Source organism: Lichenostomus cassidix, chromosome Z, assembly GCF_008360975.1.
Source record: "Lichenostomus cassidix isolate B80296 chromosome Z, HeHo_3.0, whole genome shotgun sequence".
Lineage (NCBI taxonomy): Eukaryota > Metazoa > Chordata > Aves > Passeriformes > Meliphagidae > Lichenostomus > Lichenostomus cassidix.
In genome coordinates this window covers 36064691-36084437 of record NC_139511.1, presented here as the reverse complement: position 1 = coordinate 36084437, position 19747 = coordinate 36064691, and the positions used below count along the sequence as shown (strand labels likewise).

The window sequence follows — 19747 nt, the reverse complement described above, 5'->3', positions numbered from 1 at the left end:
CAGGTTAATGAGGCAGCTCTTGTAGGTGTCTCACAGAGACTGTTTATCAGTATATACGTGTTAACAACTCCACAGGCAACTTCTAACATGGCAGCTAGGATCTGTAGCTCCCACCAATTTGAGCTTCACTAGTAAAGTGGGATGTGGTGGCATTGTGCATGTCCCATCCTTCTTAGTCTGAGCTGGGCTGTGCTGTGTAAAAAATTAAAATCTCAGCTATTCATTAAACAATTTAAATTCATTATATTACAGTCAGTCTACACAGAAATCTAAAATGTGAGGAAATGCTTTTGGAGAGCACAAGTGTGTAACTAAACTCTTCTTACAGGCATCTACATCTCAGTGATCCATGATTTATTAATGTTAAATACTTCAGAGTACTACATTCTCCATTTATCAAATGAAGGGACAGATGCATAATCTTAAAAACAGCAACTGACATTTCACATATTAAAATTCTAACAATGACAGCTAATTAATTATAGCTCATTTAAGCTACAAAGTAAAATTGACTGCAGCTTTTGCATCATACTTTCCTACAAAACAAATTTCTTTTCTCCATGTTATGAGTGTGGGCTCTTCAGCTGGATGAGTCTTCAGGTTGGGTCCTCAACATCTTTATCCGTTTTTCCAGCCTCTCCATCCATTCATTTCTGAGCCTAGGGACAGAAACACGGATCAGCTTGTCCCCATATTTTTACAGGGAGCAAATTTATACTCCTCGTCTTTTTTATTGATGATATTCTTTGGTGCTTTTTCCCAGCTGTCATGCAAATTTTCCTGCCCCTTTTGAATTCTTTGCTGGATGGCACTTCAGGACTAGCACTTAAATCCAAATGAAGGTTCACCTGAGCTTTGTGGTTCATCTCCATCTCCAGTGTGCCCCCTCTCAAGTGCCTGTGTGCCAGAGTGACTTGTCACCTGCACTGGACATTGCCTGCTGCCACCTGCTGGGTCACATTCCCCAGCACTTCCCCAGTCTCCCTCTTCCTCTTCCCTGTTCGGCCTGGAGACACTGCACATGTTGAAACTTCTGTTAGACCCATAGCAGGTGATAGGTGGCCCTTTGTTTTCTTTTTGATAGTATCTAGGTACCACAGAAAGACTTTCTCAATAAGAAAAGGGAGGAATTTCCCAGCTGAGGAGTTGTAACATTGAGATTAGGTCAGTTACAAATGGATAAAACATGCTAGAGACTAAGTCCAGTGTTCCTTTTTCCAGGGTTAGTAATGTAAGGCCATTCTTGATCTTAATTTTCAAGAATCAATGTAAAAAGGCATATGAGGGAGACTTTGGAAAACTGCTTTCTCACTGAATGAACTCAAGACAAAATAACTATTATAAATAACAAAAGAATATATCTTTGCATACATTTTCAACTTATGGAGAATTCACATAAAGTAAAACTGTGCTGATCTTGCTGCAGATTGGTCTTTCTCGCAGTGACTGATCAAGGGGAATGTGACTGAATAAGGTAGATATGACTGTGAAAGGTGGTTGCCTTGGTGAGTATGCTTGGACCATCTGCTTTATAATGGATTTCCCTTACACAGTTTAAACAATTTTAAATAATTCAAACCATTTCCTTGTGAAAACAAGGCCACAGAGAAAGAATGTGGGCCAGGTACACATCTGTGCTAACTTTGCTCTGAACGGCAGCCTTTATGTTCAAGACAAGACTGCACTGTTAAATGTTGTCCTGATAACGTCAGAAAGTTCTATGCTTTGGACTCATTTGTGGAACAAGAGTGAATTATTCTCCTATCCTATGAAGTCACAGCTTAGACACATTAGCATTAACATCCTAATTTGGGAAGCTCTATTATTTTCTATGAATCTAAATTACTGTAATTTTCATTGCATAGGTATAATAAGTATAGGTATTACTTTTAAAAAAAACATTACAATGCAAACTCAAGTAACCTTTTTCAATGCAGTTTACTCACTTTGTCAGAGCACTTCTTCGCTGACGTTCTTTTTCATTTTGCAGATACTGAGTTTGTTGTTCAATGGTCTTTTCCCAGAAGTTCCTCAGGTCACTGGTTTCACAGCCCCGCACTTCATGGCGCATATATTGGCTATTCATTTTCTCTAAAGGAAAAATTTGAAACAATCATATGACAAGTTACTGGTTCCTCATCTGTTTTCACGGCTAAAGCACACTCTTGATGTTTTGGATTTTCACAGCATTAGGGTCACACAGTCCTTTTGTCAGTAGGACCAGGATAACCATGGGCATGATTCACTGCTTGAGCTTTTCTTTCCTAGCTCTGACACTTGAGGATATGCTGTCTACAGTGATCTGAATTCTTACTTGAGTACCTAAAATATCTCTCACCTTCATCTGATTGTGACATTTATGTTTACAATCAGCACAGTTCTGCTGTGTTCTGTAATTTAGCAATTGGGATACCTTTTACTGTACTCACAAATTAAAAAATATACACAAATTGCCAAAAATCTAATGGGATTTTTGGCCTCATTATTTTCATGTCTCTAAAATGATAAAATGGCTATTGTTCTGATGATTTGCTTCTGATCATTCTAACACTTAGTTTAGCTTTATTTGGAAATGGACAAAATTTTTGTGTATAAAAGAATGCAAATAATTTAATAAAATGCTGACTTGCAAAAACTACTTTCCTTACAAAATATTTCTGTCCTTCTTCAATTTTCAAAACAGAGAAAATTCATTGAATATATTTGTATATTTGACAATTCTGTACTTTCACCTTTAGTTAATGTAACTTTAAAATAAATTCTGGAGTGAATCTTATCCTAGGGAAAGAATATTTGCCTCAGAATGACTCTTCATGGGCTAATGGTAAATTCCCTTTATGCCACATTGCAGCCAAAAAATCCTATCATTACTTTCAAAACTTCATTAGATATGAAACTAGTATATCCATGCTGTCTTTCAAATTGCTATGTGCTTTTGCATGAGCATGCCATTATAATATTTTCCAGAACATTTAATTTTTTAACAAGTATTTAGGGCTCTCTCATGCATTGTTTGAATTTATGGCAATTATTTGTAACTTATTTTAAACAGAGCCATGGAGAGATAGTAAACAAGCCCCTCAAGGCTAACTTGGAAAAGCTTGAAGAAACTGTTGCCATTCCCCTGTCAGGCATCATAAGAAAACACAAAATTAGGAACTGATAATCTTTACATAATTGGCTGTTTTGTGAAAAATTGATAGACAAATTATAAAGACTCTATGAGCAGAGGATGAAACCAACCCTTTTGAAGAGGTCTCTTTCTTGCTAGGATTTCCTTTACTCCCCTGTGTTCCCTATAAAACCCTCATATATAAAATTATGGCCTACAAACGATAGAATCTCAGTGCTTGAGCCTGACTCTTGCAGAAAAGAATTACTGAGCATATTTTCAGGTCCTGAACAAATTATAGCTGCACGTATAAATGTTGACATTAGTCTGTAATGTGAATTGCAAGTGTTGCTGAACATCTCCAGCTGTGCTAGGGGATAACCGATTCAAAGTCGAAAAGTTCACTTAATACAAGTATATGTTCTCACAAAATATATGTATTCTATAAATATCTACATATATATCAATGCCAACCCAAATATTTCTTCCCAGGTGGTAGTTAGTACCCTTTTAAACTTTTTGTGTACCAGGAGTAACCTACAAACGTATGAAAAAGATATGGTAAAAGCCATCTAAGTAAAACTAATGGGCCTTCCACTCTATGAGTTTATCTCTAAGAATAACTCTTTCTGGAGTGCAGGAAGAATAATTCCCATGTATACCTGGGCCTGCAATATAAACTGCCAGGAAATAATATCTTCGGGTTTCTTTGTCAGAAGACATACTGAAGCATAATAACTTCATCCTTCTGAATTATTATGAATTCCTGTCTAATATACTGTGGATGCATCATATATGTATATGTTTACCCTCATAGATATATGCGGGTAAATATATATAAATATCACTCCTGAATAATGCAAAATTATGAAACTCATTGCTATGAGGTGTAATGGAGCCCAAATGTATACTTCCAGAACACACATGACCTTTATTGTTTTTTAATGCTCCGCCTCCTGATTTGATTGTATATGTTCTTGGTACTGCCTTTAATGCATTTTATAGATGTGTCTTTCCAACACCTGCCCCCACAGCTAAAAATCCCAAAGAAAAAATTTAAAGTCAATAAAAGAGATATTTGGATGTAGTTTTCATTGCTACTCACCTTACATCTGGTGCTGGCAGTATTTAGGACATAAGAACCCTGTTAAGACTACAAAGTGCATATAATATTACCCATTACAGGTTTGTGGGGGGTGTCATATTTTCTTTGCAGGGGGGCGAGGTGGGGCAGGGACAGGAAGTAGTGCTTTTCTCTGTCTGTCATCTGGGGTATTTTCTTTGTGAGTGCTTGATCAGGCACACTAAGACCATTGTTCAAGTCATTCTTCTTTCCTAACATTTTATACTGTGTTAACATATGGTTATTTTGGTGCTGAATTTTCTCTTCTTCAGTTCTTAATATTCTTCTTTGTTTTCATTCCTCCTAGTGCTGGAGAACACACAAATATGTACAAGTAGGTATCAAAGTTATTGAACATAGAATTTCTGCATCATTACTGATCCTTATGTACCCTTAATAAACACAATGTGTAAATACGCCAGCATTTTGCTTCTCTGGACCTTATCCTAAATTACCTATTTTGAATTATCTATTTGAGTGCATTCACACAGTGATTGTAGCAACTGCACAATGCCTTCACCAAAATAACACCTGGTTTCTTTTGTCTTTATGCATCATGTGCATAGACTTTCAAATTCACCTTTGTCCTGCCATCCATTTCAAAAATGTTGCCATAAACCTTCAGGGCATGTGAGTAGTCAGGGATATTGGACCAAGTCTATCAGTATTTCCCTAGTATTTACCTCATATTTTTCCCTCCTACTTCAGCTTTTTTCAGAGGAGAGTAACAGGACTTAAGTCCGTATTACAACTTTGCAGCAGCAGTTATCACCTGAAAACAGTTTATTTTCATGCCTTGAAGCCCTATTCAAAGTAGTTAGGATAAGGGACCTCATTTAATAGGGAAAGAGAAGGATGGAAAAGACTTCATGGAAGCAGCCTCCAAGGCAGCCTGAACAAACAATCTCACCATGACGCAACAGGTGGGCAGAAATATACTGTTAAAGCACATAGGTTGTTGTGATGCACTGTTATAAATCTTGCAGTTAGTTCTGACTTTAACTGCCCTGCCACATCTAGGACTAAGTGAAGCTTTATTTAAGCCTCTAGTGACAATCCTTCAAGAGAACAATAATGAGAGGCTCTTTCTGGTAATCTTCTCTGACAGAGCTCTGGTTGCAAGCCAATGAGCAAATGTAGGTGCTCTCAAATGAATGGAATAACACAATAAACTCTACGAAGGTTTTATCCCACACATGATGAAGATGATTGCTTATTTTTAGGTTTAATAATTTTAGAGCAGGTTGGTATTATCTAGCCTCAGTTTGCTAAAGGATGTCCTACATAGTTAGGGAAGCTGAGACACTAGCACTATTAGCTGAAACTCTAAAATTATGTTGGTAGAACAAAAGAGAACTGTAAGATCAGTTTGATGTGACATCTCGACTTCTTTGTTAAAAAAAAAAAAAAAATCGATAGTTTGAGGCTGAAACTCACTGTTTCTATGAGAAACCATTACCATCACCAGAAATACAATTTTTCATGAAGAGAATTCGGAGTCAAAAGTTTCTTAGCTAGAAGACAGCATGTAAAGAAAAGGGTGGATTTTCTTCCTGTAGAAGAACACATTGTTATATGAAATGTATTTTTAAAATTTACAAAGCATCTAATGAGTCAAGAGAGCTGTTTTTTCCCCTTCTTGTGTTTCTCACAAAGCACAGTCGGTCAGATTTTTCAGGGTGTTAGGTGTTTCCCTAGAAATGATACAACATTTTATTTATCTGACTTTATTTGGACCATGCTTTGTGACTATGGTTATTATATATGCATTGAATAATAAAGATTGAATGATATATAGGAGAGAAGACTATCCATGCTAATGGTGTTTGATGGTGTTTAATAGTGTTTGATGTAAAAACAATCAGAAATCTTTTTTTGTTTTACAAGATAGGACTGGTGATCATAGCTATGATTCCCCTCTTTTTCCTTGGGTCTAGGGTATGTCATTTAACTTCCGCTTCTACAGCTGGCAGTAATTCACTTCTCAGAGGGCTGACTGATGTTGTTTTTGAGATGCTGCCCAGGGAAGCGTGCCACTTTGAAATCTAACTTAGGTCTCCAGACTCTGGCTAAAACTCTTTGGATGCAGAAGAAAGCGCTTAGTTTAATCCCCTGTACCCTCTGGTTTGTGTGGCAGGCTGCACGGTGCAGTTTATCTCACAAGCAGCCTGAGCCTTGAAGGGAGGCTTGGGAGAGAGGTTTCTCATAGCTTGCTCTCACAGCTTCTTCTTCCTTGGTGCCTCATTTGTGAGCAGTAACAGGAGATGATCTGGAGCACCAGCCTGAGGATGGGGAAGGCTGGTATTATCTCCTGGTGCATGCAAGTCCCTAACTGTGCCAGTGCCTTCCAAAAATTCATTATTGTGTCTCAACAGCAAAGATATGTGACTTTCTATGTATATTGCAAGCTTTTATTTTCATTTGCAGTTTGGCATTACAGACTACCAATCTATGCTTTTCCTTTGTAAACAGTATTGTCTGGAGTTTGCTATGAAATGAGGGAATTCTAGGCAAGTGATTTATTCAGCCAACAGTATTTCCTAATTTGACAGAATTTGAAGTACATGCTCTTACCGGGATGTGTACTCAGTCAGGTAAGGCTGTTCTTTGGGTGTAAATTTCAATAATTTAATTCCTCTTCTCCATGTATAGTGAATTTTCTTTGTATGGAAATTGTAACGATATTGACATGTGACTGAGAAGTACTAGTAGTAGTTACAGGTGTGCATCTAGCAAATTATTTCTAACAGACAGGTTAAAAGGTTTCAAATGAAAACATTTGAAAATTTTTTCACTCAAGCACTATATAGCAGTCTCAATTAGACCATTATGTTTTTTCCTAATTCCCAAAATCCTTTATTGCTTTTCTGTGGAAACAGATAGATCTGAGCCTATTTTTTCTCATATGGAGAATACCTACTTTTCAAATGCTTTGCGCTGGTACAAAATTTGGACCACTGTTCATATGATACCTTTATGACAAGCAAATATGTAAGACAAGGTTTGTGGTAACTATGGTTTTTTGCATCTCATACTGCTACCATGTCAATATCAATGCCTTTGAATGCCATGCTCTGTGTTTTGTTCTGTCCTTCTCATCTGATGGGCTTCAGTTATCTTTATCTGCTTTCACTTTTCTCTGGATATCTGATACCTGAGCAATGGAATTATCAAAACGGAGAGAACAAATTCTCTGACTTGCTTCTCTGTACTAGAGAACTCAGCATTCCCCCAGGTGAAGATTAAAATTCTTAGAACTTTTTGAACAAAGTTCTTGAGGAATCAACACTTTCATTTCCCTCCAGGTCATCCATTTATTTGTTACAATCTTAGTTCTGTTCCCATGCCTTATTTTGTTACTTGTTGTCTTCCATACTGCAGTTCTCTCTGTCTCTTCTCCCTCAGCCTACAGCCAAGGATTTCCCTTTACTTTTCCCTCCTCTGCTATCATGTTTGTTGAGCTTCTCATCCTGTACTCTTCACCTCCCATGCCAGCCCTCCAGCCTAACCTGACTGATTTGGACCTCTGCTTTCAAACACCTTTCTGGCTGCTTTCCCCAGCTCTGTAGTTCCATCTGAAAAATCTCTTTCCACTTTTTGCTGGAGCTGCATTCCACAGAATGATAGAATAAGCTGAATTGGAAGGGACCCACAAGGATAATTGAGTCCAACCCCTGGCTCTGCACAGCATCATCCCCAAGAGTCACACCATGTGCCTGAAAGCATTGTCCAAACTTCTTGAACTCTGTAAGGCTGGTGCTGTGATCACTTCCCTAGGGAACCTGTTCCAGTGCCCAAACAGCCTCTGGATGAAAAACCTTTTCCTGATATCCAATCTAAACCTCCCCTGACACAACCTCAGGCCATTCCCTCAAGTCCTGTCACTGGTCACCACAGATGAGAGACCAGTGCCTGTCCCTCCACCTCCCCTCATGAGGAAGTTGTAACTGCAATGAGGTCTGTCCTCAGTCTCCTCTTCTCCAGGCTGAACAGACAAAGTGACCTCAGTTGCTTCTCATAAGGCTTCTCCTCCAGACCCTTCACCATCCTTGCTGCCCTCCTTCGGATGCTCTTTAATAGCTTAATATCTTTTTTACTTTGTGGTGCCCAAAACTGCACTTATGCAGATATCACTAAACGATCCCTGGAGAACCTTTTCATCACCCCAGTGTTCCCCAGCTTCTCCTATTCCCTGCATCTCTGGCTCTCTGTAGTGGCTGCCAGCATTCCCACACCTCCTGCTACCAGCACACAGAAACAGGAGTAAGGCGGCAATTGCATAGAGGTGAGCATTAAGTGAACAGGTATTTATGTGAGATATGCAACACAGAATGTCCAAATGTCTTTCCTGAGCTTTCTACAGATTTTTTTACTTTTTTTGACTTTTAATTTTCAATGTCTAAGGAATACTTAAAGTGGCTGTAATTCGCTCAAGATCAAATATTGTGTCTGATCATTAGACTTTCCCCACTGCTGGATACATTTGAAGCCTGATCCTATGAACTACTGAATTCATAAGATCAATTATTCCATATTTATATGGAATAAATTAATATTTATTAGTCAAGGATCTTGAATGCACTTTGCTTTGTTGTTTGATTTTTGAGTACAGGAAGACTCAATGGTCTAGGATCAAAGAACATAAATTTTGCCCAGGGCTCATGTTCTTTATTAGATCATCCAGTTCAGAGAAAACATGCAAGAGAAACCTATCCTGATTCATGTGAAGGTGTCTATCACCGAATTAAAATGCCTCTCGGCAGCAGATCACTTGTTAAAAACCTTTGAGAAATGAGAGTGTGTGTGTGTGTAACCATTTAGCCCATCAGTTGAGAATGTTCAGCCGTACCTCTTGGTGTTTTATTCAGGATTGTGACATGGAAATTATCTGTAAATATTTTTTCTGTATCAGTGCTACTCAGCTTCCTTAGAATTCTGCTAAAGTGGGCACTCTTCCCTGGCATTTTCCTCACACTCTCATCTTTCCTAGAATATCCTTTTGCGAGAATTAAAGTTAGAGAGCTAACGCATTTCTTGTTGACATTATTATGGAAAACTCACTAAAAAAAACCAAATATTTCCTTACCTTTGGAGCTGGACTCTTCTTCCAAATAAATTCTCTGTATGACACAAACAAATGAGGAATATTACCACTCCAGCAGTGGCTTCTCCAGTGTCACAGGGCAGTAATGAAATGCATCCCTCGGTACTTTTTATTTGAAGTGGGGGTAACATAAATCCTTCATCATATCAAGGCTATTTTGAACAGAACCAGCAGCGAGATAAGATCGTTTAATGAACTTTGCAGCCCCCTGCCTGAGATGACTGTGAAACACAGGCCCCCTTGAGAGCATGCATCCCTCCCACACTGGCAGATACCTCAAAGAGCATGACTTGGCAAGTGATGAGAATTTTCTTTAAAATGCCTGCTAGTGTTATCCATTTTAATAATCTTCCTATGAAGCTTGAAAAATTCCACATAACTGTTTTAGCTGTAATGGAGGCTGAAATGGTGTGACAAATCACACTTGGTTTGGCATTACAGGGTGACTTACAGAAGTATGCAGTACTTTGGAGTTGTTAATCTAAGGATGTGTGCTTGATTATGACCGATCATAAAGTTTGTTCTCTTCAAGGCAATTGTCACAGGAATTGTCTGTGTGGTTAGCATTAACTGACGGAATGCATTAAAGCAGCACTAGCTTTACCATTTGGGGTTGTTATAACTCTATTACAGATGAATGCTTATGTCATTACATTTCATTTTCTGAGGAAAATGTTTGGTAGGTTTGGCTGATGACAGATGCATGCACTTATCTCAGTTTTCATTAAATCCATCTACATTGCTAATATACCATATGTGTCTGCTGGCTTAAGTAGCTCTTATACAACTGCTGATTATTTTAACCTTCCCTTGCTGTAATTTTTCAGACCCCAAGTAGCAAAAGCAACAGCCATTAGATGGATGCTTTCTGTAGTTCATATTTACTTATTTTTTTCTGCAGTTTTCTTTGCAGCAGAAAACCCTGTGTAAAAACTAGCAGCTGCTGCCTTTCTCTGTGAAGGAAAATTCAAGCTATTTCCAAAAACTGGTCAATTCATTTAACTCCTTAGAAACAGTACCGGTTAACTTTCTCCTCTGAAAGAGAAATGAGTGTGCCATTCCACTTCATATCATATAAGCACACAGAAATCAACTCTTCCCTCCACATGTGATAACAAAGGTAATATAGTCTCAGAGCTTTAGGACTATTATACATATGTGGCACTGAAAAAAGGAAAAAACAACATATCATAGGTAGAATTGATTGCTTTATTTTTGGAAAACCAGCTCAGATTCTATCTAGCTTTGGAAATCACAGACAAATAAAATCTGCTGGGTGAATATTAAAATAATATGGTATTATTAAAAGAAGTTGAAGCCCAGGCTTGACACAGCAGTGGTGCTAACCACCATGGTGCTGCAAAGCAACAGAACTGCTTCTGTGCACTTTGACTCAGAGCTTGCAACATTCCCTTCTTATTAAACCCATCTAGCTAAATTTGAAATGAATTTAAGGGTTTGATTTGTTTTTAATGTTATAATGTAGGCAATGAGGCAATGCCCTCCATAAACATTTGCAAAGGCCTAATTTCAGGAGGGAACTTCAATGGCCAGGCTTCATCAAACCCAAACATGTATTTCTGGTCAGATATTCTGTAGAACCTTTGACATTTGTGCAGTTTAGATATAAAGGACACGCCAAATGTGATAAGACATTGCACATGCTTTGGTCATCTGCAGTAGATTACACACATTGTTTATTATACTTACTGACCATATTTACAAAGAACATTTCATTTGTGCATTCACAGTGACCTCTTGTGCAAGACAAATGGTGCATCCAGAAATCCTGGACAGAACTAGTACCCTGCTGGGCTACCCATATTTGAAAAAAAGGTCAGGTGACAGGTGACTGGAAAGACATAGTTTGCTCTCAAAAGCAGGGCAGCTGTCAAGTAAGCTTTTACATACTGAAAACTATTCAGACTCTTTGTGCACCTCAGCCCTTGTTTACTTCATAAGCAAACCTCGGAGCCACTTACCAGAACCTGCTTGTGTAACAGCTCCCATCTCTAGTTTGCAAAAGTTCTTGTTAACACCTGCTTAATGTCATTGGCAGAGACCACAGAAGAATCTGCAAAATAATTGATGGAATGTAAACCTTTGGGAGGTCCTGAGGTGTTACTTACCCACAGAAATCCAGTTCTGCCTTGGTGTTCTGACTGTGTGCTGTTCTTGTCTGGGAGAGTTGGAAACAGATGTAGCAGTCAGGTCTTACACCAGTAATCCTGGTACATTTATCCTATATTTTGTCAGCCTGGCCCCTTCACTCTGTGGGTGTTCTTAGACAGGATGCTGAAGAAGAGGATGTGAAAGGAGAAAGTATTTCACTGAATCTTGCCAATTAGGTAAATATCTCGTGCCTCTTTTCTTTGATGCAAGAGAAAATAGAATCCAGAGGGGTAAGTTTTTAAAGCAAATACTGTACCATGTTGATTGGGTACAGTACAGATTGGGTACAGCTTCCTTTGGTACTCACTGTCCATGTGCTATTCACATCTTTCTTGTTCTGGATGGATGCAGTGGCCATTAGAAAGTCGTGAAGGGGGATTTCTGTCAATACTGGATTATGTCTTTTCTATTCAAGGAGCAGCACAGGTCACAGCAGTTTTAGCAGCCCTCTCCAGACTTCACAAGTTCCAGAATGGAGCAGGTTACTTAGACGGTAAGTAGGATTCTGACTAGTTTAGGTGTCTACCTGTAGTTGGACCTTGTCAGGATTCCAGACACCTATCAAAGCCTCTTTACCACACTCCTTCAAAAAAGGATGGGGAGAAAAAAGTATAATTAAGGTTCATGAGCTGAGATAAGGACTGCACAAGATCACTTACTGAATAGCATCACAGGAAAAACAGACTTGAATTGTGGATATTAATTGAATTTATGACCCACAAAATCAGAGCAGGATAATGAGAAGTAAAATAAATTTTAAAAACACCTTCTCCCTACTCCTCCCTTCTTCATGAGCTTTATCTCCTCCCCTCCAGCAATATGGGGAGACAGGGAATTGGGGTTACAGTCAGTTCATCACACATTCCTGCTGCTGCTCAGGGACAGTAGTCCTTCCCCTGCCCCAGTGAGGGGTCACACCCACAGGAGAGATTTCTCCACAAACTTCTCCAATGTGAGTCCATCCCATGGACAACAGTTCTCCACAAACTGCTCCAATGTGGATCACAGGGTGCAGTCCTTCAAGGACAAGCTCCCCCATGGGGTCACAGGTACTACAAGACAATCTGCTCCAGTGTGGATTGCTCCCTTAACAGGTGTGCCAGGACCTTGCTCCAGCATGGGCCTCCTGTGGGTTCACAGCTTTCTCTCAGGCATGCACCTGCTCCGTCATGAGTCTCCTCCACGGGCTGAATCCCTATGGACCTCCATGGGCTGCAGGGCACAGCTGCCTCACCATGGGCTGCACCAGGGGCTGCAGGGGAATCTCAGCTCTGGTGCCTGGAGCACCTCCTCCCCCTCCTTCTCCACTGACCTTGGTGTCTGCAGCGTTTTTGCATATTGTCGCTCTGCTCTTCTCTGGCCACAATTACATCTGTACAACGAATTTTTCTCCTTTAAATATGTTATCTCAGATGTGTTACCACCGTTTGTAATTGGCTCAACCTTGGCCAGTGGCACATCCATCTTTGAAGCTGCCAGAGATTTGCTCTGCTGGAAACAGAGCTTCTCATAAAAGCCACCCCTGTGTCCCTCCCTGATACCAAAACCTGGCCACAGAAACCCAACACACTACCTTCACAGGAAAGCTGATTGTTAACTGGTTTCCATGCTTCTGTAAATATTTGCAGTGTGAGGTTTTTAAAATCTGTCTTGGGAAACCAGTAGTAGTTCTTTAGTAGGTCTAGTACTTCAGGATGAAAAAGTCAGCAGGAGGTTCCTTGATGGAGTGTCCTGCAGCCAATACCATGCTGGGGGCATGGTGTTTCCCGTCCCCTGTTGCACACGGATTGATTTGAACCCTGCTGTGTTGTGTTGATACCTCTGAGAATACGTCTGGAGTACACACCTGCTTTAAAGGTTTTAGCCCTGCCTGCTGGATACGACACTGAGTGTTGGACTAGAGTATATGAAAAAAATTGTCATGACTGGACAAATGAAGGGGTCATTTAATTTCACTGAGGTTTAAATAAGGTTTATGTATATCTAAAACCTCATATTTATAAACTCATATAAAATGAGATTTATAAACTTATTTTTCCTCTCTTGGGCCAGGCCCTGGACTGGGTGGTGGGGACTTGTGTAAATAACACCAAAAGAATCAGGACTAAGTAGGAGCTGGAATTCCACTTTGCTTACAAGAATACCGTTTATCTAAACTGGATTTTCCCTCTGAGTGCATTCTCAATGGTGCATACATCACATCATCCATGCGTATGACACACAATTGTTTTCTTTATAAATACCTCTTATAAGATAATCTCAAGGCCAGTAAAGTAGCAGATTGAAGACCTGACATATTTTATTAGCAGAATGAAGCTTATTGACACTAGTTACATGGCACCCAAAACATTTGCAGAGAGTGCTTAGTGTTTATTATAATCATGGTATTGTCTTTGTGCAATCAGAAAAATTAGATATGTAAGATCCTCTAGTACCTTTTTGTAATTCTCTTGTTTGTTGCCTGCTTGCAGCTTTTTCATGATTCTGTTTTTTCCAGGACTGTAAAGTTTTCAAGCAGTTTAAATTGCATCAAGCTTAAATTTACACACTGGAGCTGTTAGACACACAGATGCTTCCCCATGGAAGTGTAATTAGCCAGGCTCTGTGCACTGCAGGGGAGAATTTTGCTGCAAAGAAAGGAAAAACCTCTGGTGTCACCTGCTCTCTCCTAGCATTTCTATGTGTTTGACACTATGTTAGAGTCCAAATGAATTTCTATAGTGACCTGTCCAGAAAGGCTTCTATGATGCGTTGAATTTGCTTGCAATTCCAACATGAATGTTTTTCCACCCTTTTATGGCACTGGAATTAGGAATAAAATTGCTCTAGACACCCTCAGGCATCAGTTTAATGAGTGTAGGAAAGAGGTTTTTGATCCTCTGTTAAAATCAGCCAATGCAGATCCTGATCCAGTGCATATAGAGTTTGAGCTGGGGTTGGGGCATAAAAATTGTAGTGAGAAACACTGTCTCTATGGAGTAAATCAGCATCTTATGTTTTGTTTTTTCTAATAGCATTGTAGTTCATATATATCCAAATTTTAGGTGTTTCAGTTAGGAAAAGTTAAATGGGTTGAACTAGAGCTTTTGGAGGTATCACACTTGCTGCTAAAAAATTAGCGAAAGTCCACAAGAGGCTTTGCTATTGGTGTTAATTTCCATGGGATGATGTCAGATATTTTGGTGATAGGGAATTAGAGAGTTAAGACAGTGTATTAATTGCATGACTTTTTATCTTCTTTCACTATCCCATAGATTTTAAGTGTTCAAGCATTCTGTAGAATTCATTCAAGCACTCTGATAGAAGCAAATGCTACTTCACTGTTTTCTTTATGGCAGCTCAAATCATCTTTGGATAAGTTTGAACTATTTTACTTGGGAAGAAGGTAAGGTAAAAAGGATGATAAAAGCTCCTATACATTCCTATTTGCTTTTAAAAGTAAATTTCTTGGTCATGGGTAGATCTGTGGTTGCAATTCCTTTGTACATACCTCAAGAATAGTGTGACTGCATGCCTGCTGTGTACCAGCTGAACCTCAGTTTTAATGCAACTCCAACTCAGAACCAAGCATGGATGTACTCAGATGTACTCACTTTGCTTCCACCAATGTGACAGAGGGAAGGGATCTGGCGGCACTGCATCTCAGGGCTTTACCACATCAATTAACTGAGATGATAAGCAGGCTGTCTTTTGCTGCTTCTTGGCTCCTGTTGGGACTCTATCAGCATTAAAAAAACAGACCAGACTTTATTCTGGATGGCCTTCGAATCTGAGCACCAGTATGAGGTCTGAGGGCCCATTCTGCCTTTTGTGTGCTTCCTGGAAGAAGTCTGATTTAACTCTTGAACTCAATTCAGTAAAGAAAAGTAGTATTGGATATGAAAGGTTGTCACCAATATGTTACTTGTAAACACTGAGACCCAAACTGGTCGTTAGCTCCCAGAACCTGCTATTATAAAAGCCTCTTGCTAAAACAATCCTCAGCGGGCAAAGATTGCTGGCAAGATTACAAAGGTGCCAGGTATGTGTTAAATAAAATCTAAGTCATGGCAGATTAAGATCATGTAACTACACCCGAGCAACAAGTGGCCCGGGCCATTACAAAATAGCAGACTTTGGCATGCCCAGCAACACAAAATTTTTGCTTGTTTAGTTGCCAAGACGTGCTGTGTGACCAGTTTTGAGACAGACTTGCCATCTGTGAAACAGCCAAATTTTAAGGAGGGATGAAAGCCAACAGAAATGTTGGGTTTTTTCTATTTCTTTCCCTTTGCATGAAGGTGTATAGTTGATGCAAACTGGATTAGAAAATAAATAGTTTTAAGTATGAGTCCTAGGGCAAATTAGACCACTTAGACAATTTCCTAAGTATGGTTTAAATGTATACTATTATGTATCAGAAGTTTAATCTTTTGTTTGTAGTTGTTGAAAGAGGACCACAGTAACTTTAAATGCAATAAAAAAGGAATTATATTTTGCATCAGCGATGAACGTTTTTCTGAACACGAACAGAATAAATTCTTTCCTTGTCTCTTGTATACACATGTATTGCTGATAAAATTTTAAAATATTTAATGTGTCAGACATATAAATCAAATTCATGTAAGGAGTTATTTTATCCCGAGTGATTTCCAAAAGAACCTTCACAGGATGTGTTTTACAAAGTCTTTAACTTGAAGACAAAATTTCTTCAGTATAGGTTTGACCTAAGCTGAAGCTTGATCCAGAGTTGGTTTACCCAGAAATAATCTCTCTTTCCAGGAACTGAATAATGATTGAATAGTCTCAGAAAATTCTTCAGAGCTAGCTATGTCAGTGTGTAGGTGTGTTCTCAAAGAACATCCCCATACTTAGTTCTGCTCTCTGGATTACTTCCTTCCTATTCCTTGTGTACACAGAAGTGTTAGTGGAGAGGCATGTGTGGCGGACACTGAACATCCTGTTCCCAGCCTGTGTTTGTGTCCCTCTTGTGTCCACTGCTACTCTCAGGCTAAGCACTTTGCTGCATAGTGTACATTAATGGATCTTGATGGATGAAGCACAGGGTTCACATATGGAGAAAGCCACCAGGAGGTGGCCCAAGAATACCTCTGACAGGAGAGACCAGTCTGCCTTTTATTATTCTAGTTACAAGTCTGGATGCATCCTGTCCTGACAGGACTGGCATGACTGGGAAATGGCAGCTAAGGTAATCAGCAAGCTTTTTGCCTCAGTTTTCAACAGGCATCTCTCTTCCCGCACCTCTGCCACAAATGGATTTTAAGACAGGGACTGTGGGAGCAGTGTCCCTTCCAATGTATGTAAGGTTCAGGTTTATGACCACATGAGAAACCTGAACATATATTAGTTTTTGTGACCTGACATGATGTATCCCAGAGTCCTGAGGAAACTGGCTGATGTAGGCACCAAGCCAGTCTCCATGATATTTGAAAAGTTGTGGCAGTCTGATATAGTCCCAGGTAACTGGAAGAAGGGAGACAATGTACCTATCTTTAAAATGGGTAGAAAGGAAGATGCTGGGAGATACTGACCGGTCAGCATCACCTCTGTGCCTGGGAAGACCACAGAACAGATCCTCCTGGAAGCTGTGCTAAAGCATGTGGAGAAAGGGAAGGTGATTCAAGGCAACCAGCGCACCTTCACCAAGGACAAGTCCTATCTGAGCAATCCAGTGGCCTTCTATGATGGAGTGACTCCATCCGTGGACCATGGATGTCATCTATCTTAATGCCTTTGTAGTAGGACATATTGTGGTAGGGCAAGGGGCAATGGTTTTAAACTGAAAGAGAGTGTATTCAAACTAAATGCAAGGAAGAATTCTTTTATGGTGAGGCTAGTGAAACACTGGAACCGATTGTCCAGGTACATGGTAGATGATTTATCCCTGGAAACATTCAAGATCAGGTTGGACAGGGTTCTGAGCAACCTGAACTAGTGGAAGGTGTCACTGCTTATGGCAGGGGCATAGGATTAGATGGCTTTGAAAATCCCTTCCAATGTAAAGTATTCTAATATTCTGTGATTCCATCTGACAGAAGAGGATAAGGACAACCTTCTTCTGCCAGGTTAGCGGAAGAAGGTTTGCAGAATTAATAACTTCATTAAATGAACCAGCAAAATTAGGAAATTCTAGGTGTTTAAAGGGTTTTATGTCTGGAACAAGACCTGTAAGTAGCAGGAAGAAATATATTTTTTACTTTCCACCTGTGTTTAGAAATTTTTGTCCTGAAGGGAAGATTACTCTTGTCAGCATTTGTGTCATTGTCACTTCTGATCAGGACAACACAGTACCCATGGGACTTCACCACCCAGCAAATATGTTTGCTGTACTACTTCATGTGCAAAGCAAGTTTTTTATTTCTTTTTTCCCCCCTCTCTCTCTCCAGTGGTCTCTAACTGTTCGAAGATTCTGGCTATTATGCTGTACATATACATAAAGGTTTACCATGTCAAACTCTTCTGGGAAACTAAGGGATGAGAGAACCTGACCCCATTGGACTGAATTATATATCAGTTGCCTTCTGGCTGTGAATACCATTAATGCTGTACATTTTCTGTACATGCTGTACCTGTCTTTCAAATCCATGTCCGGCATCTGAATTAGTCACTGATTTTCTTGTCAGACAGCTGCCTCACAGATGAAGCGCTGGATGATTGTATAAGTTCCTAGTAGAAGTGCATTAACTTGAGTAGTTTGGGCTAGTAGGGTGAAGACAAGAAAGTGTGGAAATCTCTGAGAGAAGTCAGTAAGTGGGTTGTTCTCCTGTTGCATCTACTCCTTTTTCAAATTGTGCCACAAGTTATGTGGCTATTTTTGGGACCTTGGGATCAGCAACCAGAACTCACTTTGGTGAGTCATGAGTGCTTAGCAGCTCTAAAAATGAAAAACCACATGGACCAAGGAGACTGTTAATGCAAAAAGTGCAAAAAATCCCTCTTACGTGCTGGTGTTAAGGTAACTAAATAAATCAATGACCCTATAAAAGAAATAGGCCTGAAATAGTAACCTCCTTCAATATAAAATAAGCCCCATGAAATCAGTACCAGTGGTTTCTCTGATCCTGGCAAGAAGGCTGCCAGTGGCAAGAGGGCGGCATGAATCTCCTGTTACTCCCCCATTTGACTTCATGCTTACAATCTTGTGTAGGCTTTTGGGAGACATATGTGATTCTCATCACAAAACCAGATCTTGTTTATGTTCATCATTTGTAGGTGTTTTTCAATAGTCCTGCCACTATTTTGAAACTAAAATTTTAAAATATTTTAAGGGAGCTCACAAATTATTTTCAAGGACATTGAGCCTTTTTGGGGAATTTGATTGGCAGTACATCCTCTTTATGAAGAAACTGGCCTTTCCTTTCCAGATTTATCTTCTGGAATGAATTTCCAGGCTTGTGGTTGCCGCAACCACTTCAGCAGGGAGAAATTTGGGGCGATTTTTTAACCAGGTTACAGCAGAAATGGTTAAAAACATATTAGTTGTAGATTCTGGGTTGTTATTCCTTCCTGAAACACAAATGCTGGCAGAGAATAAAAAGGGGACCAAAGAAATGTCCTGCAAGCCAGTCTATGGAGAAGTATAGACCCTTCAACCAAAATGAAATCCTACCCACTATCCATAAAATCATCTGTTGATCTTTTCAGCCATAACTGAAAAATTCCTTCCTGTTATGGTACAATTCTGTTGGCTGGATTAAGGATGAGGAGTAGCATTTACCAGGCTTAGAAATATGTTACTGCTCCTTCCTTTTTTTTCCTCTAAATTACCTCTTAAACCTGACTTTAAAAGAAAATTTACTCAATTCCTTCTTTGATCAACTGTCTCTTAGAGCTGATCTTTGCCTACTTTATCTTCAGTCTGTTCCTGAAACTCAGCTCCCTTGGCTCCCTTGGTACTTTTTCTTTACAGAAGGAGTAGAATTCAGATCTGGGATCTTTTGAGTTTAATCTGAATTTGTAGGAGAGAGTATACGCTGTGGGAGATGATCCTTCACAGATCTGTGAGAGTGTCAGCTCCATGTGACAGCCAGAAACACTTTGGGCAGAAAACACTTTTATATATCAAAATTGAAGATGAGTTGACTATGCTATTTGGAAATGAACGGGTAGCACTTGTGGGATGTATGTAGATTTGCAGGTAGACTACGGCAAGAAGAGAACAAATAGGTAGTGAGACAACATTAGAGCAGTATATGAAAGATTCTTGGAAGAAGAGATAACACTGTGGGCTTTTGTA

At 39.5% G+C, this 19747-nt stretch overlaps 1 protein-coding gene across 2 annotated transcripts; it reads right to left on the bottom strand.

The window, feature by feature from the left end:
- Positions 1–200: 200 nt before the first annotated feature.
- LOC146424699 (protein FAM240B-like) lies at positions 201–9409 on the bottom strand. Of its 2 annotated transcripts, none has more exons than XM_085043155.1 (3): positions 4767–5043; positions 1947–2091; positions 201–659 (listed from the first exon to the last, which is right to left on the bottom strand). In XM_085043155.1, exons 2-3 carry the CDS (start codon positions 2084–2086, stop codon positions 581–583), a joined length of 219 nt encoding a protein of 72 aa, XP_084899281.1. In that variant the 5' UTR covers positions 2087–2091; positions 4767–5043; the 3' UTR covers positions 201–580. The 2 variants fall into 2 exon arrangements, with proteins under 2 accessions (XP_084899281.1, XP_084899280.1); XM_085043154.1 differs by lacking the exon at positions 4767–5043 and adding an exon at positions 9322–9409 and having other exon boundaries at positions 203–659.
- Positions 9410–19747: the final 10338 nt, after the last annotated feature.

Coding starts and splice junctions, on each gene's coding strand:
- LOC146424699 (XM_085043154.1), bottom strand. CDS start 2,086: ATGAATAGCCAATATATGCGCCATGAAGTGCGGGGCTGTGAAACCAGT. Junction 660..1,946: donor CGAAGAAGTGCTCTGACAAA/GTGAGTAAACTG, acceptor TTCTGTCCCTAG/GCTCAGAAATGAATGGATGG.